Source organism: Camelina sativa, chromosome 2 (assembly GCF_030686135.1).
Source record: "Camelina sativa cultivar CO46 ecotype springtype chromosome 2, ASM3068613v1".
NCBI lineage: Eukaryota > Viridiplantae > Streptophyta > Magnoliopsida > Brassicales > Brassicaceae > Camelina > Camelina sativa.
The window spans coordinates 2624474-2649207 of record NC_141881.1 but is presented as its reverse complement, the minus strand read 5'-3'; the positions used below and the strand labels follow the sequence as shown (position 1 = coordinate 2649207).

At 34.6% G+C, this 24734-nt stretch overlaps 3 protein-coding genes and 2 pseudogenes across 3 annotated transcripts; 4 read left to right on the top strand and 1 right to left on the bottom strand.

Moving 5' to 3' along the window:
* Window positions 1-78: 78 nt before the first annotated feature.
* On the top strand, window positions 79-1385 carry LOC104715541 (uncharacterized). Its single transcript, XM_010432938.3, has 2 exons — window positions 79-369; window positions 504-1385. The coding sequence occupies exons 1-2, from the start codon at window positions 252-254 to the stop codon at window positions 1316-1318; spliced, it is 933 nt and encodes a 310-aa protein (XP_010431240.1). The 5' UTR covers window positions 79-251; the 3' UTR covers window positions 1319-1385.
* LOC104715549 (putative hydrolase C777.06c) lies at window positions 1258-3495 on the bottom strand. Its single transcript, XM_010432945.3, has 9 exons — window positions 3123-3495; window positions 2734-2875; window positions 2515-2642; window positions 2283-2424; window positions 2088-2193; window positions 1924-1988; window positions 1805-1840; window positions 1595-1704; window positions 1258-1517 (listed from the first exon to the last, which is right to left on the bottom strand). Exons 1-9 carry the CDS (start codon window positions 3287-3289, stop codon window positions 1460-1462), a joined length of 954 nt encoding a protein of 317 aa, XP_010431247.2. The 5' UTR covers window positions 3290-3495; the 3' UTR covers window positions 1258-1459.
* Window positions 3496-4008: 513 nt separating this feature from the next.
* LOC104747541 (COP9 signalosome complex subunit 6b-like) lies at window positions 4009-5989 on the top strand (annotated as a pseudogene).
* Window positions 5990-9929: 3940 nt separating this feature from the next.
* LOC104747532 (uncharacterized) lies at window positions 9930-11129 on the top strand. Its single transcript, XM_087493324.1, has 4 exons — window positions 9930-9935; window positions 10037-10375; window positions 10455-10616; window positions 10728-11129. Exons 1-4 carry the CDS (start codon window positions 9930-9932, stop codon window positions 10923-10925), a joined length of 705 nt encoding a protein of 234 aa, XP_087349450.1. The 3' UTR covers window positions 10926-11129.
* A 6989-nt stretch (window positions 11130-18118) lies between these two features.
* Window positions 18119-24652, top strand: LOC147948165 (uncharacterized; annotated as a pseudogene).
* The last annotated feature ends 82 nt before the right edge of the window (window positions 24653-24734 follow it).

The window sequence follows — 24734 nt, the reverse complement described above, 5'->3', positions numbered from 1 at the left end:
TTTAAATAGAAAAAAAAGAAAAGAAAATAGAGCGTGAAATGAGGTAAGACAGACAAATTTAGTTGAAAAGAAAAGCCTAAGCCAAAATGATTGTCCACTAATTACGCCTCACAAAACAGGGGAAGTTGCAAAAACACAACAACCATAACTCTTTCTGTTATTGTCCAAATTCACAACATCTTCCCTTTGTTCATCATTTTTTCTTTTGGCTGATTGATTCCCTCTAAACGACGTTTTTAAAACCGGAAAACATGAGCCGTCTCCGAGCATTTTCTGCGCCGGATTTAGTTCCTTCTGATTCTGGATCTATTACATCATCACCAACAAGAACCAGAGAGCACCCATCTCATGAAGATTCTGGTTTAGAAGGTAAATCCTATCATATTCATCGAAATAATCATTTTCCATTCAGATTTTCTATCTACGTTGTTAACAAAGATAACAATCTTGTGGCTTGCATGGCAAGAAATTTTGTTAAACGTGTTATTGCTTCTGTATTTAAGGGATCACTACAAACGTGAAGCTACTGCTGAAACTCGTTCAAGATCACAACGAAGCAACCTCAAGGCAGCACGATGACTGGAAGGTACAGAGAGTCAAAACGATGATGACTATTCTCGAGGATCTAAAGACACGAATCCAGAAAGCTCAACAACAATCATCATCATCATCCGGGAAAAAAGAGCTTAGACGATGCAACACAGAGCTAAAACCGACTCATGATCCAAACAAGAATCCGATGAAGCCGCCACAGAACGATCCTGACGATGTTCAGAAGCTGAGAAAAGAGCTAAGCGCGAGTATGGCTGCAAGAAAGAGTCTTCAAATGATGTGTTCAAGTCTAGGGAAAGAGAAAGAGATAATGGCTTTGGAGCTTGCGAGGAAAGCTCACGAACGGAACGAAATGGAGGAGCTAATAAGTGATCTTAGGGCTCAAAATGATAAACTGCTCAAGAAAGTGCAGAATTGCGCGGCAGAGCATAGTAATGAGAAGAAAGAAGATGATGATGGTCAAGGATGCAACGATGTGTCTCTTCAGGGAAGAAACAAAGAGTTGTCTGATCAGCTTCTCAAATCTATTGACGGATACCGATCTTTGAAAAGGAAATACAAAGATGTTCAAGAAGAGAATGGATCAATGAGACGAGCCCTTAGAGATTATGGGGAAGGAATGAATGTTGGGACTCAGAGACTAAACAAGTTGCATGAGAAGATCACAAGAGAAGATGATGTGAATATTGAGGATGAGATTTCAGATTTAGAAAAGTTGTTTCAAGGGCTTGGTTTAAAGATTTCAAATCATTCACAGAAGAAGTAAACAAACAGAGATTCCATTTATGTATCAATATATAGATTCTAATCATATAATTTTGGAAGTTTTGTCACTTGGATTCGTGCTAGGTAACAAGAATTCTGAGTTATGCCTCTCCTTTACTTAAATTTGGATTTAGCAATTTGCTCATAGCTCTATTGGAACCCTTAATCCATCGTGAGCAAGCTGCACTTGGATTCCTTCCCTAGAAATCAACATAGTCTTTCAGCATTTAACGATGTTAATACATAGAGATGTTATAACATATGTTTCATTGCGTACCTTAGAGACCATTCCGCAAGTATCTCATTGTATTCATGGTGATCAAACTCATGTGTCATACCCGTTAAAAGCGCTCTCTTTGGACAGAGCCTCTTTAAGATCTCAAGAGCCTAAAGAACAGAGGAATAATGAAACTTACTTTCAAAAATGTTCAGAGTAATGAAACATTGTTTGAAAAATGAAGAAAAAGTGAAAAACATTGAAACAAACCTCAGGAAAACAGATGTGTGTAGGATTTAGTCCTCTCTATTATCAACGAGATGATGGTCAGCAACAACAAAATTTCATGAACGAATAGCGGTAAAAGAAAGTTACATAATGAACTTAACCTTGCGAGGTACATTTGTATCCAAGATAAGAAGATCTAACTGTCCAGCCCCGGCTTTAGAAATAGCTGCATAGTCAAATATTCATTAGAAGATCAAATCTTTCTCTTAGTAGAAGTGAAATACATGGTGATAATGATTAAGGCGGAACCATAATGACCTCTTACCATACTCGGTACTCGGTGGAATGCGTGATACATCTGATATATAAGCCACTTTACTTTTATCACCGAAAAGGAAACCTAAAGCAATGTAGTCCTCTCCATGCATCACCTAATTAGCAAAACATTGTTGAGTCTTCAAGGTCTCAAAAGAATAATCAAGACTGGTTTTATCTACTCAAAAGTCATAAAAAGTCTAACCGGAAGAGGCGTGAAAGATACGCCTGAGGCAGTGAATGGTTTTTCACAATTCTCTTCAATGATTTTCCAGTCAAGCTGTGAAACTCTTCTAGGTACTTCTTTAACTTTCTTATCAACCAAATAAGGAAACCTTGTAGCAATACTGCAAGAAAATGCACAATGTTGCTGCCTTAAAAGAAATGCTAATTGAGATAGAGACCACAAAATCGAAGATGGGAAAACAGATTGTTACCTTTCCATTGTAAATTCAGATAGAAACACAGGAAGTGGATCAGAGTCAATAATTGAACCGCGAGGTTGAAGAGATCGAATATCATCTAAACCATGAACAGCATCTGCGTGCTCATGAGTTAGAACTATCTACACAAACCATACAATTCATTAATCAGCATAGAAATTCAATTCAGACTGCAAGAATTCAAGAAGATGATAGCAAATAAAAGGGCTTAACAGAATGGATTCGGGGAATCTTATAGAAGGTGAACCAACGAAGGACTTGCTCTCTAAAACTCTTCCCAACATCAATAATTATGTAATAGTGTCTACCATCTTCTTCCTCGCAGCAATAGTCAATCAAGAGCGATGTGTTGCATCTGCCAAAAATCAAAATTCAAGATTGGATTAAAGAATGTCCCCCAAGAAGAACACTAGAAATCGGATTCTACATTATCCACCTACAAAGGGTTAAAACGTAAATTCCGAAACAGAGTTCTCTCTGTTTTCAGTCACAAATCCCAATTTCAAAAGGGTCTTTTACGGAAAGAAACAAGATTCTAAATTTCACGATCTCCACAGCTTAAAAGATCAAAAATCCAAAGAGAATGTGATGTCAAAATTTACCTGTAGTTAGGGTTTAGGTGAGGAAGTAAAGAGAGGGATTGAGAACAGACATGGCAAGGAGGATCCGACCGCTGGAGTAAGCATCTGAAATCGGGAACTGCACCGGAGCAGCCTGTTCCGAGAAAGATCAGAGCCGTTCGATCATTATCACATTGATTCTTCTCCATCTTTCAAGATTACGATCTTCTCGTGGTCCAACGCTACATGTTAGTTTATTGCATTAGTTGAGAGAATATGCGATAGGTGACACAAAGTTGTCTTTTTCAATGTTTTACTGTAATACACCCACCAAATTGATACTGTAATATTTTAGTCATAACTTTGACATTATTTGACCCCAAAAAAGAAAGAAACAATTCTTGAATTTACCGACAGGGATGAACGTCTCTTATTCACCATCTATATATATAAGTTAACTTTTTCTCATTCCTGGTGCTGCCATGTCAGCACTCACTCTGTTTAATCGGACCAAATTTTCGACATTACCAGTTCCTATTTGTTTGGCCCATATCTCTTTAAAAGTCCATGAAACTCCATTCCAACAACTCCCGGCGAAATAAAACCCCTCTCCACGAGACTCTACTCTGCCGTTCTCCCTTGTGCGACCTGAAGCGTCTTCACTCTTTCATCCCGGTTCACCTAATGGATAGATTTGAAATTAATGTTGGGCACTCTTCCACAACCTTTCACTGTCTTCTCTGTCTTCCATCTCCATAGTAACGTCTTCCTGTTTAACGGTAATTCAAGCGTTCAATGCTCCCTCTTTCAATTCAAGACCCACTATTCTTTCTTCAATTGGCGTAAGTTTAAGTTCTATATAATGTCATCTTCTCCAATTTCATCCTTCTTATAATTTTCTTTGTCTCTGAAATTTCTCTTGACTAACATGGATTCCACTGTCATTCGCAAATCTCAAAGCTGGCCTTCTTCGCCAACACATCGTCGGAAGAATGCTTCGTCACTGGCCTGCCCTTCTTCGTTGAGTGCTCTCACGTTCAAGCTGCATCCTCTGGTGATGCTCAACATATCCGATCAGCTTTACCCTTCCGCCGCTTCTTGCGCAACCGGTAATGGCTCCAGCAACGCCGACGCGATGTTACTGCAAAACCCTAGGGTTTATGGATGCGTGATCGGTCTCCAGATCGGCCGTATGGTTGAGATCTTCAACATTTTCGAGCTTTTGTTTGATCCTACTACTGATACTCTCAATAGACCCTTCCTTGAGAAGAAGCAAGAACTCTGTAAGTTTTTCTCACATACACACTCTCTCTCTCTCTCTCTCTCTTTATACCGTTCTCGCTTTGGTTATAATTTGTACGTCTATGGGGATTTTAGATAAGAAGGTGTTCCCTAAGTTCTACATATTGGGACGGTACTCTACGGGAAGCGATGCTACAGAATCTGATATGCTTATCCACAGAGCTGTGAGTTGCAGTTTCATTGTTTTATTCTGATATGGTTCTCTATTGTTGTAGTACTGATTGTGTGAGGTTTTTGTCATCTACAGCTGATGGACATTAATGAATCCCCTGTTTATGTTCTTCTAAATCCGGCTATCAATCACTCACAGAAGGATCTTCCAGTGACTATTTACGAAAGCGGTAAATTGGTTTTTTTTTTCCATCATTGATTGTCTTATTTGTTTTAGAGATTATCATCTTATTGACTATGATAATCATTGATTGTCTCCAAAACTAGAGTTCCATGTCATTGATGGGATTCCTCAGTCGATTTTCCTGCATACAAGCTATATGATTGATGTATGAGTTTAAGCCACTTGATTTTTATTTCATCGATGTGATACGAGAGTGGACTTTTGATAATATAGCGGTGGTTGTAAATTCATGCAGACAGTTGAAGCTGAAGGATATTGGTTGATCATGTTGCTCATCTTAAGCCATCTGATGGCTGCTCAGCAGCAACTCAATGTAAGCAATCATTGTAACCCTGCATATTTAGTGTTATCTTGACTTTTTATTGCATGGAGTTTTAGGTTGATTCCTCGATGTATTGCAATGGCTGCTCATCTTACTGGAATCCATAGTGCTATCAAGATGCTTAACAGCAGAATCAGAGTGCTGCTCATCTTGTCGCTATGCAGGAAAGGAATTTGATATTCTTGCTCAAGTCCCAACTCTCGGTCACCCTATTATTTATTCATCAAATTTTTGTAACCTGACCTTGATCTTGCCTGGAACATATCGATATGTGTTTTCCCTACGGCGAAGAAAGAATAAAAGGGGGTTAGACGTTGATATTGAGGACAAGTAGGGGGTATTGGTTTGGGATTTTAAGAGAATTTTAATGACTTAAACTAAAATTATGGAAAGTATAAAATGAAGGATTCTAGGTGATTGTTTAGAAAGTTTTTTAAAATCTTGCTGATTTGTTTTTCTTAATCTTGTAAAATCTCTCATAAAATCTTGTAAAATCTTTCTCAAACAATATTGCACAGTATTCTCTTTGTTTGTGTTGGATTAGGGGGTGATACCAAATGTTGTCTTTTTTTTGTTTTTTTCTATAAAAGTTGTTAGTAGAATGTATCCTCTACGCTTTGAGGGTGAGATATGTTCATCATAAACGTTGTTTATTATTAAGAGGGAGCTAAGCTTTCTATTCTTCATTCACAAGCAATAAAAGAGGTTTATAACAATTTGGTATCAGATTGTGAGATGAAGATACAAAAGAACACTATTGATGAGATGAAGAAAATAGTTGATGAGATGTTTGAGACGGTGAAGAACATGCAAGCGAAAGCCGAGCAAGAGAAGAAGATAAAAGAACAAGCGGTGGTGACGGAGACGGTGACATCAACACCGGATCCAGTGTTGGTTGTGGTTACAGTGGACCCAAACCACGTGAGATGAGAGGTGGTGGAATCGGTGAATTCGAAACCACTCGAAGCGGTGGCGTTAGTAGCTGCAACGTCTATGATCGAGTTAGAGAAACCATCGCATCCAAAATCTATAAAAAAAAACAAATGACATATTGACAACAAAAGTACATTTGTAAACCAAAGAAGTTAACTCTTCTGTCTTGAAACAATAGGAATGAGAATATGGTTCTTTACCTTGCTGAAGAACACAGACGGTTTGAGCAAACAAAGCAATGCTTCATTGAGGAGCGAAGAATGAGATACACCCTAATGATCATGCAGCACAAGATTTCATTAGAAAATTATTTTAAAAACATTGGGATGTATATAAAATAATATAAGAAGCGAGTTGTTATAATTTATATAAAGCGAGTCAGTTAAAAGCTGCAGTTTTTTTTATGTTGCAGGTTTTTTCACATACTACAACCACATATAAAAAGGTAAATAACAATCTAACCAGAACATGACAAATAATTTGAATAAAGCACAACTAACTACTACAGCTAGACAACAACTTTTACTATACAATCTTAACTTCTCATTATTAATTACAAAAAAAAACCTAAGAATATTCAAATTTCTAAAAAAATAAACAGTTTACTACATTATACTTGCTGCAAAAACCTAGAGGAAAAAAATTTAATCAACAAAACAACAAAAGAAAACAAATGAACAACAAAACTAGATGCAAGGAGAAATTGACATAACCAATAAAGATTATACCAAAATAACCAAAAAACACCCTAATCTAACTCCCGCGCGTAGCGCGGACCAAATGCTAGTCTTTAAATAAAGGAAACCAATTTTAATTAAGGAAACAAATTATGTGGCTTAATTAATTTAAATTTTTTAATTCTAATATTATATTACAGTTTTTAATTATCACATCTAAACCCTAACCATTTTTTATAAACCCAAACCAACATATAATTTTGTTTAATTGTAAAATCTAAACCCAAACCGACATATAATTTTGTTTAATTATTAAATCTAAACCCTAAACACTCTTTTATAAACTCAGACCGACATATAATTTTGTTTAATTGTAAAATCTAAACCCTAAACATTCTTTTGTAAACTCAAACCAACATATAGTTTCATTTCATTGTAAAATCTAAACTCTAACCACTCTTTTGTAAACCCAAACCAACATATAATTTTGTTTAATTATAAAATCTAAATCCTAACAATTCTTTTATAAACCAAACCGACATAATTTCCTTAATAAAAAATTTACATAATTTGTTTTGTCTTTTTATTTTAATTTTGATTTATTTTATAATATGATATGACATGACATATTGTTGTATTCTTATTGGTTAATTAAGAGTGGGTGAATGAGAGTTATTCACCCCTAAGGGTGAACCCAAGAATTTTTCAAAAAAAAAAATACACTGAAAACTAATAATATAATTAAAATCTACTAAATTTCTTTCCTCATTTGATCTAAATTTAATCATACTTTACTTTCTAATACACACATTTTTAATTTATATAAGCACATTTTTATTGAAAACTTTAAAATGTGATTTAAATGAATTTAATTGAATAAAATTTGTAATACACACATTTTTACTAAATTTCTATACACACATTTTTATAGAAGTTTTTAAAATGTGTTGTGTATTCATTTAAAAAATATATATATATATCATTCAACCTTTAAAGATTTATAAAGGATTTCTGAATGTTAACTTTTATTCATAGACTCGATTAAAATATTAATAATGTTTTATAAGATATTTATAAGGGGTTTTACACAAGTATGAAAGTATCTTTTGTATGTGGAGAAGTTTGAAGAACAAGTTGACATTGCTATGGAATGTGTTGTGACGCTTGAAGAGAAGGTCGTAAATATTCGCATCAGATATTAGAAAAATAAAAGCGGGATTGTTTTGAACTTCTAGTATCATTGTGGAAGGCAGATACAAAACTAGACTGGAGTTGGATTGATCAAAACTAGACTGTGAAGCCGAAACTAATAAAACCAAAATAAGTCATCACAAAAATCAAACTATTAAGAGATGAATGAGTAATCTATTGCGCAAACAATCATAATAGATTGAATTGTTTTTATGTTTTTATGCTTTTATGTTTTAATCTTCCTCCTAATTTTTTTTTTATATTCGTAAGTGAATGTTAATGCAAATGTGAATGTGAGTTTGAATTATATAATTTTTAAAAAAATATTAAAAGAGGAATTGAAATCGTTCTTTTTTTTTTTTTTTTTTTTGCCAACAGCATACAAGATTGGTTCAAACAAACCAATGTGAAGGTAAATTATTAACAAAGGTAACTTGGTGCGGAGCTGAACGAACACGTCGCGCTAAATTATCCGCTTTACCATTCTCAGAGCGAAGAACGTAGACTAAGGAAAAAGATATGAATTCCTCCTTATCCGCCTGAATATCCTCCAGATACGGCGTGAAAGCTGGCCACTCAGAAGGCGAAGACACCATCTTCACCAAGTCAGAGCAGTCGGTAAGAAAAACAACAAATTGATTGTCCGCCCCGATCATACAGCGCATTGCCCAGATAAGAGCTTCTAACTCAGCATGAAGAGGTGAAAGGATGCGACGCATATTAGCTGCTCCCATGGTAGGCGCGTCTCCCCTAGGTGAAACACAAAACCATCCTCTACCAGCAAATCGATCTGTCTCCTTCCATGAGCCATCCACATAACAATGATAACTGGACAAAGGTCTAGGAATCCCAGAACCTCCATACCCATGAGTTCCACCCACAGTTGTGGGATCCAATGAGGACCCAGTGGCCTCCGTCTGAGCCAGGAACCAGTCTTTAGCCTTGTCCCCTGCCAAACGCAAAATTGCTCGCGGATCCGAATCTAGGTTGCTAAATAATTTATCATTTCGTGCTTTCCAAATGTACCATAAGATCCAAGGAAAATCTTCCTGTGAGGGGACATCCTTGAATCTCCAAAAGAGAAAGTCCATATTGGTCAAAACAGAAGCAGAAGGAAAAAAGCCAGGGGCTGTCGGAAACTGTGACAAAGCCCAAACTTGTCTTGCTGGTGCACACTCAAAGAGGGTATGATTTATAGTCTCCTCCTCATAACCACAAAGACCACACACCGGATCACAGCTCAAACCACGTTTCCGTAAGTTAGCTGTAACCGCAACACATCCCGAAAGCACTTGCCACATGAAGTGGCGTAGTTTTGGGGGACACCGGATTTTCCACACAAAGGCCTGAAGTGGAACAAAGTCCGGCCCAAGGACCTTTGGCACAACCGTAATCGGGGGCTGGGACCGTAACGTGTGATACCCAGACTTCACCGAATATTTACCTGACTTAGTAAAATGCCACCCTAGCGAATCCGGTTTGTCCGGTTGGCGAAATGGTATGGCGGAAATAATGGCAACATCTTCCGGTACAAAAGTAGCCGTAAGTTGGGCCATGTCCCAGGAATTAGAGTTCCTGTCGATAAGATTTTGAACGGAGAGCAAAGGATCAACTGGCAACCCTGTGCTCAATGCTGGTCTCGGGGATTGAGCAGGTATCCACAGATCATTCCATACAGAAATGGAAGCACCAGAACCTACCCGTTTAATAAGTCCTTTATTAACCAGAGAGCGAGCAGAAATAATACTACGCCACCCATAGGATGGCGAATAAGATTTAATTGGATCCAAAGGATCAGAATGCCTATAATATCGGCCTTTAAACACACGTGCAAAAAGCGAGTCCGGGACTGAAATCAACCGCCAAAGCTGCTTGGCAAGTAGAGCAGTATTGAAATCATCCAAACACCGAAAACCCAAACCACCCTCACTCTTATCATTGCCGAGTTTGTCCCATGCCACCCAATGTAATCCTATTGATTGTCCAGACGAACTTCACCAAAAGTTTGAAATTGCACTCGTTAGTAGGAATTGAAATCGTTCATAATTAAAAAATAAAATAAAATTGGAATGGCAGTTGGGTAAATATAACACACTTTTCTGGCCTGATGGTAAAACTGAAGGCCTAATTTTGTTTTTATATCATCGATTTTAGTCCTCATCGAAGATATTTTTAGTTTTCACTTTCCCAAATTCAACTTGTGAGTTTTCTAGGGTTTGCTCGATCGATCACCATCACCATAGTTCTCAAACCCTGCGTACTCGAGACGACGAAGAGAGAAGGAGACTCGAGGATTGAAGAAGGACGCAGTGATGGGAAAGTCAAAATTGAGGAGCGTCGTGATACTAGAGCTGATAATGATATCCTAAAGGCGCCCGAATGGGATGTGGACAGCTTCGATGGTTTAGAGTATTATTCATCTTCGGATCCCGCCTCTGATGAGCAGCTTTCATCTGACGAGCTGGAGGCTTTAGAGAACTACAACATCGTTAAACGCCAGCTGATCGACAGCAAGGTACCCATCTTGTTTCTTTTGAATTATGAGTTATATATGAAATTGAGATGGTGTGATTTTGATTTATAGTACAATGTAGGGATTTTACATGGATCCAGAGCGTAGGCTAAGATATTTCTACAAAAACATCTCTACTACAAGTTTGGACCGGAATGCACTTTGGGGCAAAACCTTTCGTGAGTACTGGGAAGAGATGGTACATGTCTGTCTCCAAAAACACAACCAAGACAACCAAGACAAGGCTAGTTCCTTTTCTCTTCTTGTGGGTTTGTTTTAATATGTCTGTCATTCACCGTTTTTAGATGGGTAGCTAAGCCTTATGATTGTTATTTTTTTTTGTATGTGGGTCTAGGTGTGTAATGTGGAGTTCGTTGAAGTTGTGAGAGGTAATTATCGCGGAGGAGCAAGATCCAAGTCATACATTACGTTTATGGCTAGGGAGAAGCCGGATGGACCTCTTGTGGAGTATCAAGCTAAGTGTATGGTTACTTTGGACAGAAAGAGGCATCCCGTCCTCTGTAGACCGTCGTCCACTACACCAAAGCCTTGAAACCAAACTTGTTTAAGGTAGGGGTTGCTCTTAGCCAGTTCAGATTTGCTGTGTCCATGCTCAAACGTGATTAGGTATATGTATGTCATAATGTGTGGTTGAATCTGAAGATTTTATATTCTCATCTTTAGACAAGAGATGATTCTATAGGAAAATGTACAATGTAAACTATATTGTTTGAATCTGTGGGTTCAATTTCCGGCATTTTTTTGTTCGACTTAACCAAATGCAAACCGTATGATACGTTGGAAGCTTTCCATCAGCCTATTTACTGAACCAAACAACGAGCTATTTTAGAATTTGCATATTCAATCTGCCTTTTTTTACTTAGTTTGTTTTAATTGAAACAAAAAACGACTAAGCGTTAGTTTTAAACACAAAAAAAAAAACAAACTTTTTTGTTTAAAAATCGTGTTTCTCAAGTCATGAAATATAAAAATCGTGTTTCTCAAGTCATGAAATTCTAAAACCTCATAAATCTCAAGATGTTGAACGAATAGTGAAACAGAAACTGAAGTAGGCTTGATGGACGATAAAGACATGGTGAAACGAGGGTGAGGGGCGGAACTATATTCCAAGACAAATGACATTTACTTATCAAGTCGCCATAATCGAGTGACGAATCGAGAGTGCAGATGTGCACTTCAATTGGTTTGATTTTTGTAAGATGTTGAGGTAAGTCGAATTCTTTCGTTTTGGTGTTGTAAATATGGTTTAGATTTTAGAATAAGGGGTTTTGCAGAAAATATGAGTAAATTTTAATATTTTCTTTCTGGAATAGTAAATTTTAAAAACAGATATCTAGTCATGTTTGCTTTAATTTTTGGTTAGAGTTGTTAAAAAGTATAAAAGTTTTTATAAACAGACTAGCATGCGCTACGTGCGGGAGTTTAATTAGGATGTGTTTTGGATTTTTTTGTAAATTATTTATTGGTTATGTAAATTTCTCTTTGCGTCTGGTTTTGTGGTTCATTGGTTTGTATTTTTTGTTATTTATTTTTGATTTTGTGGTTCTTTTTTGGTTTTTGCATTATGTATAATCTAGTGAACTTTTTGTTTTCTAATTTTTTTTATCCCGTTGTGTTTGTTTACAAAATTGGTTGTGTTTTAGTTTTATTTTTATTTGAGAAGTTTAGATTGTATAGTATAAGTTGATGTGTGGCTCTAGTTGTAATTGGTGCTAATTTTATTTTTTCGTCATGCTTTTTGTTGGATTGTTTTTGAATGCTTTAGTGATTGTGTTACATAGTTAGTGAGTCATACATTTTTTAAAAAAAAATTACTTAGATTTGGGATTTTATTGTGTTAATTTTGTGTTACATCCCCATATTCCCAGTAACCCTTAAATTGTGGTGGTCTATTGGGTCATGGATTAGTCTTGTTTGAAAGTAGCACTTGTCTTGTAACTGGGTGTCTTCTTCTTTGTCGTAGATCTCCTCTTGAACGGATAGTAGATAACCAATCTTTCGATCTACAGGACAATAGGAGGTTTGAAGCTCATATTTTGATGCTCCTACTATGTTTTCAATCATCCATTATGTCGATGCAGAATACTTCAAGTTTTTTCGCGTGTTTGGGTGATTTCGTCTTTGCCTTGCATCCCTAGGGGGTAATTGGTTCTCCCCTGTTGATTTCGTTCAACGTAACTATTAATTGGAGTGCTATTTTTAAAAATTATAATGTGTTGTGTTCCTTTGATTCTCAAATTAATTAATCGATTCTTTTTTGAAATTAGCTGTAATTTTAGTTTTGTTAGGCCCATGAGTGAGTGCTTGGATTGGATGTGATTTGTGTCTTGTTCAATTTTAACTTTTTGTTTTTGTATTTTTTGTTTGTGTTTGTATCGATTTTGAAATAGTAACTAGGTGATACCTTGTGCTACAGCACGAGATTATATATGTTGTTAGTTACTTTTTTTGTAATTTGTATTTTTGTAATATAGTTTTTTATTTTGACTTATGTTCTTTGTTTATATAGTATTTATTTGTATATTTGGGGTTATACAGTAAATTGGAAATCCTAATAGAGTAAGAAGTTTGTAAAATGTAGCTTTTCACGAAAACAGACACACTGCAATGTTGGATAGTAGTTTTGTAAGAAAATAGACACTCCGCAATATCGGATAGTAGTTTTGTAAGAGGATAAACACATCGCAATATTGGATAGTAGTTTTGTAAGAGGATGAGTTTTTCTTTATTTTGGTTTGTCGTCAAAAGAGGAGAGGTTGCTTGTTAAATTTTAGTGTGAGATATTTCAATGGTTAGGAAACCATTGTATTTATAGTGAGATTATGTATATTTAGGTTATCATTTAGAAGTTAATATTTGATATATCAACTATTAACAAAATTGTTAAAAACCAATTTAATTTATAGTTTGATAAAAATACATGTTTTAACGAGTGCAGATGTGCACTTCAATTGGTTTGATTTTTGTAAGGTGTTGAGGTAAGTCGAATTCTTTCGTTTTGGTGTTGTAAATTACTTGTTTAGAATTAAAAATATTTTTAATCTTAATTAAGAAAGAAAAATAAATGTACAACCAACATTACTATAAATTTGGAAAATTAACATTATTTGGGATTAAAAATTAATGTTCATATTTTGTTGAGGAAAACTATATCTATATAAAGGATCTCTAATATAAATTCCCTAAACTTTGGGAACATTTTTGTTTTGTTTTCTTGAAAAAAGATTTTGGGAATTTCACATTCGCAATTGGCTGGGAGCAGAGAGGGATCTAGGGATTTACTCGATCAACATGATTCTCAATCAATGCGGAGTCGAGACGACGATAGAAGATTCCATGGAAGCGACGAATTTGGACCATTCATCGGTGGAGTTCAAGAGTGACGCGAGAAAGCGTAAGGCCGAGTTCGAGGAGGAGGAGGAGGAGGAGGAGGAAGAGAGCGATGAAGAAGAAGAAGGCGTTGATGATGGGAGAGCCAAATTAGAGGAGGAGCCTAAGGCTAGAATAGATTACTTGAAGGCACCAGAATGGGATGTGGACAATTTTGATGGTTTAGAGTATTATTCTTCTCCGTAGCCGATAAGTTACTATAAATATCATATAACTAGATTAAGATCCGTGCTAGAACAAGAGTTGAAATTAATTTTATTTATATTGTAATTTTTATATAAAATATAATTTATGTGATTGTTTTTAAAAGTAATGTTGTGTAGTAGGTTATAGATTAAGTTTTAATTATATAAAATATAATTTATGTGATTGTCTACAAAATAATGTTGTGTACTTCCGTTTTATTATATAGGGGATAATTTATTAATTGTTCTTTCGGAAAATCAACCGATTCCCCTATTCCTGCTATGAATTAAGTTGTTTTGACGAAAATGTATGATATTTAACCATTTGGATTTTGGACGATAGAAAGATGAGAAAAGGACCCATCTAAATAAAATGTCTCCGCTGAGCATTTCACATGGAGGATATATTCAGAGTGCATGAAACGTCTTTCTCTATTTGAATTTGTAAATCTCGCAGTTAAGGATACCAAGGAAACGTAGTTAGTTCCCACAGCCGTTTGATTTGCATGCCTACGGACTTAGAGACTTATGGCAAATTTTAACAATGTGGCCTCGGTCTTAAAATAACTAAAAAAATCTATTTCATACAATATGTAATTTTGATAAAAGATAAGTAATTTACTAGTAGAAAAATTCATTGCATAACAAAAAGATAGATGTCAAACAAACAAAAAGATACTAATAACTATTTATATTTAAGACACTAGATTAGGATCCGCCCATCAGACGGATTTAGAGTTTTTAAAATAAAATTAAATTTAACAAAGAATATAAAGTAAATATTTTTAATAAGTAAAAACTATCTATAAAAGTAAATAGATACACTGAGGTGTCTAATGTGATATTTGGTGTTAAAGGTGCGGCTTTGCGGTTGATACTATTAATCATATTTTTTTTGAATGCCCTCACTCGTGTGAAGTTTAGGATTTATCACTGACTCCGGTCTAATCAGAGGGTTTTCCATATGAGTCGGTGTACTCGAATTTGTATTTTCTTTTCTAGAGGGATGTCTCTCAACAGGATGATCGATGATCCTGATAAACTTCATCAATGACCATAAATTTTATGGGCAATCTGGAAGACCATAAATAAAAAAGTTTTTCAAGGTTTAGAAATCGAGACGAATGATATAATTGCTCAGGCTTTGGGCGATAAGCTAGCCTGGAAAGAGGCGCTCTCTTTTACGACAGTCATCTCGGCTCCATCTCCGTCCTCGGATGTCTAGGTTTCTTCACCTTGTTATCAGATTGATGGTTCTTGGAAAGCAACCAATGTGTATTCAGGATTGGGCTGGTGGTGTTGCATTGGTGAGGAGCGAACCTTGTTGTTGTGGGCCAAGTGTCTAAGACGGAGCCCCTCCCCTTGCATTCAGAGTTAGAAGCGTTGTTGTGAGCCATGGAGCGGATACATGCTGAGTTACTCACTTTGGTGCATTCCCCTGAATATTGACCATCCTTCTCCAACTTGTTTGATGAGTTTAATTTGCTGGAGTCTATCCCACTATTCTCCATCTCTTGGATCCCACATGCGACAAATTCGAAGGCGGATTGTCTTTGTTCGTGCTTCGCATTCTCTTATCTTTGAAGTTTATTTTGTAAACCTCTTCCCTCTGGCTTGGGCAACTAACCGAGGAAATTCCTTTTAATTTATTGTTTGGTTGAAATAAAAAAATAGATACACTTTTAGTTAAAGAAAATAGTTGTAGATGAGTTCAAAAGTATTTAAATTAAATTAAAGTTAACAAAGAATATATATTTAATACTTTTTATAAGTAAAAACAATGTATAAAAGTAAAGAGATAAACTTTTAGTTATAGAAAATAATTGTTTTTTTTTGCTATAATACACTAATGTTTATCCATTTACAAATGTACTGTCTACATTACCACTAAAAGTTTATTTGTTCACCCAAATATATTTTATTGTTAAAATATACTCTTTAGTCTTAATTACTACCAACAAATTGCCTTTATGAACACATTAAATAACCTATTATATGTCTCTTCACTTTAACATTTTTATAGTTACAAAAACGCATACGTTTAATTTTACATATTCCTATCATATATATTACAATAGCAGTCTTTTGAATTAATTATTTGATTAGTGAAAAAAATATGAGACGATCTAAATTTTTTTTTTACTTCAACAATCTTTTTCTTTATGTAAAGGTGGGTATTTACATTTTTTTAGAAACAGTAACTAATTGTATAATTTTCACAATCATTTTTTATCTTATATAAAAAGTAATATTTTTCTTGTAATATAGCAACTAAAAGTTAAAATAAGTAAACAATATTATAATTTTGAATTTTATGGTATATATCTATATATTTTATCTTATAATTAGATTCTAAATAAAATTAGGTCTTATTTTATCTATTTATTTTTATACAAAACCTTTTTAGGTAAGGTTTTTTATTATTACATTTTTATTTTTTAAAATTTTAATAACGAATTGACATGTGTCAACATCTGAATGATATAATTGACACATGTCACGATCTTGTTAATTAGTAATTTTATCATCAAACTTTATATAATAAGATATATATATATATATATATATATATATATATATATCTAAGAAAATTTAATGAAATATAGCTCTACTAGGGATCGACCCGCACATACGTGCGAGATTATTTTTCTAAATATTTTTTTTTCAAGATTTTGGATCTGCACTTAAGTGTTTTGATTTATAACACATGATTCTTGTAGTAGCTTCATACACTAAATTTAGTATAGTATTTATAATCCAAATTTGTATTGGTTTGATTTCAATCTAGTTTGTGAATGTTTGAAATAAGACTGATTTCACATGGAACTTGGACTGACATAATGATGAATCCGGATGAGTTGTGAACCAGATTGACCATTCTATCATACTTATAAACTATCAAACAGGATAAAAAATCGTGAAAATGAATTAAAACATCGTGAATCCAAATAACCCAAATAGAGATATCAAAGGAATAAACCCCAACATGTTATACCGCTCGGGTTTAAAATCTTTTGACCCTATAAAAACCTGTTCCGCGAGATTTACAGGGAGTAAATAGTTCCACATACTTGAATTAAAGACATCATTATAATATCAATTTTTGTTCGGACCGTAACTCGCTTTTCGATTAGTTACGATTATCTTTTAAAAAAACAAAATACTCGAATTTAGAGTCAAAATTAGGCCTGGGAAAATACCTGGATCCGAAAATCCTATCCTACAAATCTGATCCGAACCTGTATCTAAAATTTTAGAATATTCGAATGGTTTCCAAATCTCTAAATACGAAAACTCGAATCCAAACCCGATCTGAACCGGAATCCAAATGGGTACCCAAATATACCAGATCCAAACCCAAAGTCTAGAAAATCCCGAACGGATCCTATACCTCTAAACCTAAAAACCCAAAAATCCGAAATATCTTATCCGAACTCTAACAGTATCTGAACGCCGTGACGTAGACAAAATTAGGCTGGAGCATTCATTTAAATGTTTTGTTTTGGTTCGGTTTCATTTGGTTTTTGTTGATTTGGATATACAATAATATCAAATATTTTAGAAATTTTGGTATTATAAGCCGGACTCATACAAATTTATCTAATATAGTATTTATAAGCCGGACTCATAACAATTGAGTTTTTAGTTTTGTTTCATTTTGATTTGTTAATGTTTAAATATTTGAAATATTAATGCTTTCACCAGTGTTCAAAATTCAAAACAATCCAGCGGTCGAACCGGATTAATGGTCTGTAAGATTTCTATTAATTTTGTGAACTTCAAACTGGATAAAACCTGTTAAAAACTATTGAAATCCGTTTGAGACAACCAAAAATATAGAAAGGTGGACGTAATTTGTGTTTCGTTCCATTGTGATCCTTACCACTTGTTGATCCTTTGGAGAAACGCATATATGCATTATACTTATTACTTTCCACTATTGATTATAAAATCAACTAATGAACCAAATTATAGGGGAATTATATCAAAGAAACTAAATTAGGAATAAATATCTTTTTAATTACTATTGTAATTAAACGCAATCACAACAACTAACAAAATTATCTTTCTTCCTCTCATTCTTACTTTTGGGCTGATTATAGTTTCAACTATCCGCAGTTTCTCTAAACATACTGTTAAATCAGTGACTATGAAACGCAGGAAAGATGAATGTGAGAACAAAACTCCTAAACCTCCACAATTTTCAAACTTAGAGAAGAAATTTCGGATAACTCCATCTTCTGAAAAGGAGAATCCACCACAACCATTTATTGGATCTAAAAATACAGTCCCTATTAAATCTGCATTTCGTGCAGTGTTGAAGGATATTACAAATACCACTGAAAATAATAAAAGTGTTAGCAAATCTACACAACAGCCACAGAGAAGGTCAGCACATGAAAAAAATGGGACAAAAATTCCTTTAACATCATCCACTTCAAGAAAAGAACTCCATGGTATGTAACTCTTTACTATATATAATATAGATTGTACATAATAATCTAATAACATAAATTCAAATCATTTTTTTTATTGTTTGTCAGGTCCTGTTCATCCATCTCCTAAAAATATTGGATCTTATAATACAGTCCCTATCAGTTCTGTATACGTTCGTCTGTTTAAAGATTTAACAAAAAAATGTTACAGTAATACAAGTGTTACTTTTCCTTTAGACCGATCACAAAGGATGTTACCATATGAAAATGAAATCAGAATCAAGGAACTAACACCATCGGCTTCAAGAAAAATCCTCCAAGGTATGTACCTCTTAATTATAGATTAGAGATAATTATTTAACTCCATTAATCCATATTATTTCTTATGTTGCTAAGGTTCTGGATATGCACCTCCTACCAATATTTATTTTGTAGATACCCCGTGCACACCTAATGTATGCATTTCTCCAATCCGGCGTTTGTCGTCTCATACGAATGAAGCAAGGATTAGTCCATATTCAAAAGGTTATATTTACGTATAATCATATAATATTTTTGTAAGTCACTGAATACTTTATAATTTAGTTCTAATACACATTCTTATCCTATGCAAAATATATATACAGGAAATGGATCAAATTTCTCTGAAATCATTGACACTCCAAGCAGAGATTCTGTAAATACTAATCAAGCAGGCAATATGAATAAAGGAGTTACCTTGGATGTCTATACTCAAAATACAACTCATTCGTTGCTACCAAGTATCATAGATCCAAGCCACGACATCAGTAAAAAACAACAAACTAGATTCGGTAAACAATTTTTTTACAAATTATTTAGGGTGATTATAGTAATCTATTCTACTCAAAATCTTGAAAAAGAGTTTATTTTACTAACCCCTATTTTTAAAAGCAGGCAAAGTAATTGTTTCTTCAACTTATCCTTCTGTGGATAACAATACTATCAGTAAATTCAGAGATTTAGACAACACATCTGATCAAGAAGAGAACTCGGAACTTGAGGATTTTGAAAGTGGTATAGTACAGGATTGTCTCTACTAATTTTCACTCAATAGTTATTGAATTCATTATATATATCTAATTAATGTTGTATAACAGATGATTCAGAAGCTGAATATGAACAACAAGTCTTTGATTGTAGTAGTCAAGAAGATGAACCTCATGACCCATCTGATGCTATTGAGTCTGACTCTGATTCAGAGCCGATTACACAAACCATTGAAGATAAACATAAAGAGGCTAAATGTCGTTATGATTTCCTAAACCTTTTTGATGAGGCTTTTCAAAAGGTGTTTGGTAAACCTAATTCAACTGTGAAGGACAATATCAATTTGAAGGAGAAACAGAAGACGAAAAACCCAAAAGACGGTATAGTTATCAGAATTTTCTTTTTTTTTCTATATATATCGGATACTGATTTTCAAACATAATTAATAAACTGTTTTTTTATAAATTCATCTTATGAAGATGACGGTGATCCTGTCCACACATGTAAGGATTGTGGTGCTATTTTCTGGTATGGTGAAAGATTAAATCGGAGGAAGAATACAAAAACACCAATATACAGTGGATGCTGCATGCATGGACAAATTCAACTACCTACGTTTAAAGAATCTCCAGCTTTGCTTTTGTGGTTATTAACATCTGATGATGACTTAGCCAAACATTTCCGAGAAAATATCAGAGCTTATAACATGATATTCTCATTTACCTCTATAGGAGGTAAAGTTGATCGTTCAGTAAAGAAAGGTCGAGGTCCTTCTATGTTTGCTCTGCAAGGCGAAAATTATCATTTAATGGGTTCTTTGAAACCAAAACCTGGCGACTATCCAAAGTTTCAACAGTTATATATTGTTGATACTGAAAATGAAGTAGCAAACCGAATGAATATAATGAGGTAATTCTATATCCAAAATATTATTGGTAATATAGTTTTTCTTTTAATTAATTTACTATATTTGATCCTTTCTAATACTAATTCTATTTTCAGTAAAGGTAAAGATGATGAGAATCCATCTGAAAAGAGAAAGTTCAAAAATAAAATTGTTGAAAAACTGCAGAAGATGTTGAATGAAATAAATCCTTACGTACAGCATTTTCGTTATGCAAGAGATAGGTTTGCTTTGGAAAAAGAAAAAGCAAATTTCCATATGCGAATCGTCTCTACACGTGAGAAAGATGGCACCAAATATAATTTGCCTACTGCTTCTGAAGTTGCTGCATTGATACCTGGAGATTTCCATACCGAAATGAATAAGCGTGATATAGTGGTTGAAATGCAATCTGGTAAGTTGAAAAGGATTCATGAGTGTCATATATCTTATCTTGCTTTGCAATATCCTCTTTTATTTCCACTCGGTGAAGATGGATACACATTGGGTTTGAAAAAGACGGTTAAAAAAGGATCAAAGAAGAAGAAGCGAAAGGATATAAGTATGAGGCAGTGGTACGCGTATAGGCTACACGAGAGGAAAGATGAGAAACATATATTATTCTGGTCTAAGCGTTTATTTCAGCAGTTCTTGGTTGATACGTATACTATGATTGAGTCTAATCGTCTCCGGTACCTAAAAAAAAACCAGAAGAAATTAAGGAGTTCAAACATAGAGGAGATTCAGCTCGCATCGGATGAAGGAGAAGATGATCTCACAAATCGTGGTAACAGAGTTGTTATTCCACCTTCTTTCACCGGTGGACCAAGTTATATGAGGCAAAATTATTTGGATGCTATGGCTACATGTAAACATTTCGGTTTCCCAGACCTTTTTATAACCTTCACTTGCAATGCTAAGTGGCCAGAAATCACAAGATTCGTCAATCAGAGGAATTTGAAAGCTGATGATCGACCGGACATCATTTGCAGAATTTTTAAGCTGAAACTAGAGAAGTTTATGGATGATTTAACTAAGAAACATATATTGAGGAAAACAGTTTCAGGTAAATCTCTTCCACTAAAATCTTGAATTTTAAAATATTAAATTATTTTTAATTGAAAATGATTAAATTTATAAACATAATCTGTTTTGCAGCTATTTATCAGATTGAGTTTCAGAAAAGAGGTCTTCCTCATGCTCATATTATTGTTTGGATGGATAAAAAACATAAGTTCCCAACAGTCGATCATATTGACAAGATAATTTCTGCTGAAATTCCAGATAAAGATGAAGATCCAGAACTCTACGAAGTTGTCAAAGAATGTATGATTCATGGTCCCTGTGGAAGTGCGAATATGAACTCTCCGTGTATGGTTGGAGGAAAATGTTCAAAGTTCTATCCTAAGGAGTTTGTTGATACAACAAACTTAGACAGAGATGGATATCCAATTTATAGGAGGAGGGATGATGGTCGTTTTATAGAGAAGAATGGTTTCAAGTGCGACAATACATATGTCGTCCCATACAACAGAAAACTTTCTCTAAAGTACCGAGCTCACATTAACGTGGAATGGTGTAACCAAACTGGATCGGTCAAGTACTTATTTAAGTATGTGCACAAAGGTCAAGATCGTGTTACTGTATCTGTTGAGGCAGGTCAAGAAGAGGATGAAACAGAGTATACCTCCGACGGTGTCAATATTAACTCATCCAAAAAAAAGGATGATGTTCAAGATTTCTTTGACTTCAGGTTTATCTATCTAAAACATGTTTAAATAGTTCTATAAGATGATACCCCGTCAAATGAATTGAATGATATGAATTTTTACATTTTGCAGATATGTTTCCGCATGTGAAGCTTTCTGGAGGACGAATCAGTATCCTATACACTATAGAACAACACCTGTTGTCAAACTTACATTTCATGAGGAAGGGAAGCAACCTGTTTTCTACAAAGATGGCGACAAGCCAACTACCATATTAAATCGCCCAACTCTTGATCACACGATGTTTACCGCTTGGTTTGAGTTGTGTCTAAGGGATGAGGAAGCAAGAAAGCTTACATATGAACAGATTCCAAATAAATACATCTATGATAAAAAGGAGAAAGAGTTTCGTCCGAGAGGTAGAACTGGTTTCTCTATTGGGCGAATCAATTATGTGCCACATAATTTAGAAGATTCATACCATCTTCGAATTCTCATAAACAGCAAAAAAGGTCCTACCAGTTTCAACGACATTAAAACTGTCAAAGGTGTTCTTTATAAAACCTATAAAGAGGCATGCTTCGCTCTAGGTTTGCTAGATGATGACAAAGAGTATATTGAAGGCATAAAGGAAGCTAATTTTTGGTGTTCATCAAAGTTTTGTCGTAGACTTTTTGTGATAATGCTTATATCTGAAAGTTTAACTTCTCCTAAAACTGTATGGGAAGAAACATGGAAAATCCTTTCAGAAGATATTGAGAGAAAAGAAAAACAGAGGAGACAACGTCCAGGTATATTTTTACTTCTATATCTACCAATAATTTGACTATATATTATTTATTAAATATATGATAGCTTATTTTCATTTCTCTAACCATATGAGTAAATATTGTTTTCGTTAGACTTTTGTTTGTCAGACACGGAAAAAAAGAAATTGCTACTAAGAGAGTTACAGAAGCTAATGAAAAGAAATGGATGTTCATTGCAAAAATACAAGCTTATGCCACACATACCTCTTGAAGATGTAACATTGCCTAATCAGTTGATACTGGATGAACTCAACTACAACCGTGAGGATTTAGCAAAGAAACATGATGGTTGGAAAAAGATGCTAACAGAAGAACAGAAGAAGATCTATGATGAGATAATGGAAGCTGTAATCAATGACAAATGTGGTGTATTTTTTTTATATAGATTTGGAGGAACAGGGAAAACATTTTTGTGGAAAGCATTGTCTGCAGCAATAAGATCAAACGGTCATATTGTTCTCAATTCGGCATCTAGCGGTATTGCCTCTCTACTACTGGAAGGAGGAAGAACAGCTCACTCTAGGTTTGCCCTTCCTTTAAATCCAAATGAAACTTCTACTTGCAACATGTCAAGGAGCTCAGAACTTGGTGCGTTGGTTAAAGAAGCAAAGTTAATCATATGGGATGAAGCTCCAATGATGAGTAAATACTGCTTTGAGACATTAGATAGAAGCTTGAAAGATATTATGAGGAGTAAAGAAGACAAATTGTTCGGAGGAAAAGTTGTCCTTTTTGGAGGTGATTTCAGACAAATTCTTCCGTTATTGTTGGCGCAGGAAGGGAAGCGATTGTCAATGCATCATTAAACTCTTCATACTTATGGAATCAGTGCAAAGTTTTAAGATTGACAAAGAATATGAGGTTGCTTCAAGACATTGGTAAACAAGAGGCCAGCGAGATAGAAGAGTTTTCTAAATGGATACTCGCAGTTGGAGAAGGAAAAATTAATGAGCCTAATGATGGTGTGTGTGAAATAGATATCCCACAAGAGTTACTTATTCCAGAGGGTTCCTCTCCGTTAGAGTCAATCATTGAAGCTGTTTACGGAAAGAACTTTGCCACTCAAAAGGATCCTAAATTTTTCCAAGAACGAGCTATTCTTTGCCCTACGAATGAAGATGTCAATTCTATCAATGATGTCATGTTATCAAGTCTAAACGGTTAGTTCATCTTTATTCGTCCTTTAGTTATTGTTAGTAATCATACACACTTAATTCATCAAATTATTTTATTTAGATTTTGTTTTTTCTTATTTTTACAGCTGAAGAAAGAATTTATCTAAGTTCTGATTCAATTGACCCTCAAGATAAACGTGCTATGAAAAATAAGGTTTACTCACCAGATTTTCTAAATACCATTAAGGTTTCGGGTATACCTTATCATAGGCTTCGTTTGAAAATAGGTTGTCCAATTATGTTAATGAGAAATATTGATCCGCATGGTGGTTTAATGAATGGTACAAGACTGCAGATCACCCAAATGGCGGACCATGTTTTGCAAGCTCGGATTTTAACTGGTACGCGAGTTGGTAAGATAGTTCTCATCCCTAGGATGTTGATATCACCATCAGATACTAGGTTGCCTTTCAAAATGCGCCGAAGACAGTTCCCAGTGTCAATTGCTTTTGCAATGACTATCAATAAGAGTCAAGGTCAATCTCTGGAAAATGTTGGTATATACTTGCCTAGACCCGTTTCCTCCCATGGTCAGTTATATGTAGCAATGTCAAGAGTTAAATCAAAGTCTGGATTGAAGATGTTGATAACAGATGCTGAGGGAAAACCTCAAACAAAGACCACCAATGTTGTTTTCAAAGAAGTTTTCCAAAATCTTCACTAGGAAATGGAATGGTACTTACTCCCTAAATTCTAGGTATATTATAATTTCGTTTTATTAATATATATGTTACTAACTCTATATT

Bases quoted from the DNA above. Each gene is read 5' to 3' on its own strand.
- LOC104715541 (XM_010432938.3), top strand. From the start codon at position 252: ATGAGCCGTCTCCGAGCATTTTCTGCGCCGGATTTAGTTCCTTCTGAT. The intron at 370-503 runs GTAAATCCTATC...TCTGTATTTAAG, and splicing joins TGAAGATTCTGGTTTAGAAG to GGATCACTACAAACGTGAAG.
- LOC104715549 (XM_010432945.3), bottom strand. From the start codon at position 3,289: ATGGAGAAGAATCAATGTGATAATGATCGAACGGCTCTGATCTTTCTC. The intron at 2,876-3,122 runs GTAAATTTTGAC...GATTTTTGGCAG, and splicing joins CACCTAAACCCTAACTACAG to ATGCAACACATCGCTCTTGA. The intron at 1,518-1,594 runs GTACGCAATGAA...GTTGATTTCTAG, and splicing joins CTTGCGGAATGGTCTCTAAG to GGAAGGAATCCAAGTGCAGC.
- LOC104747532 (XM_087493324.1), top strand. The intron at 10,376-10,454 runs GTACCCATCTTG...AGTACAATGTAG, and splicing joins GCCAGCTGATCGACAGCAAG to GGATTTTACATGGATCCAGA. The intron at 10,617-10,727 runs GCTAGTTCCTTT...ATGTGGGTCTAG, and splicing joins ACCAAGACAACCAAGACAAG to GTGTGTAATGTGGAGTTCGT.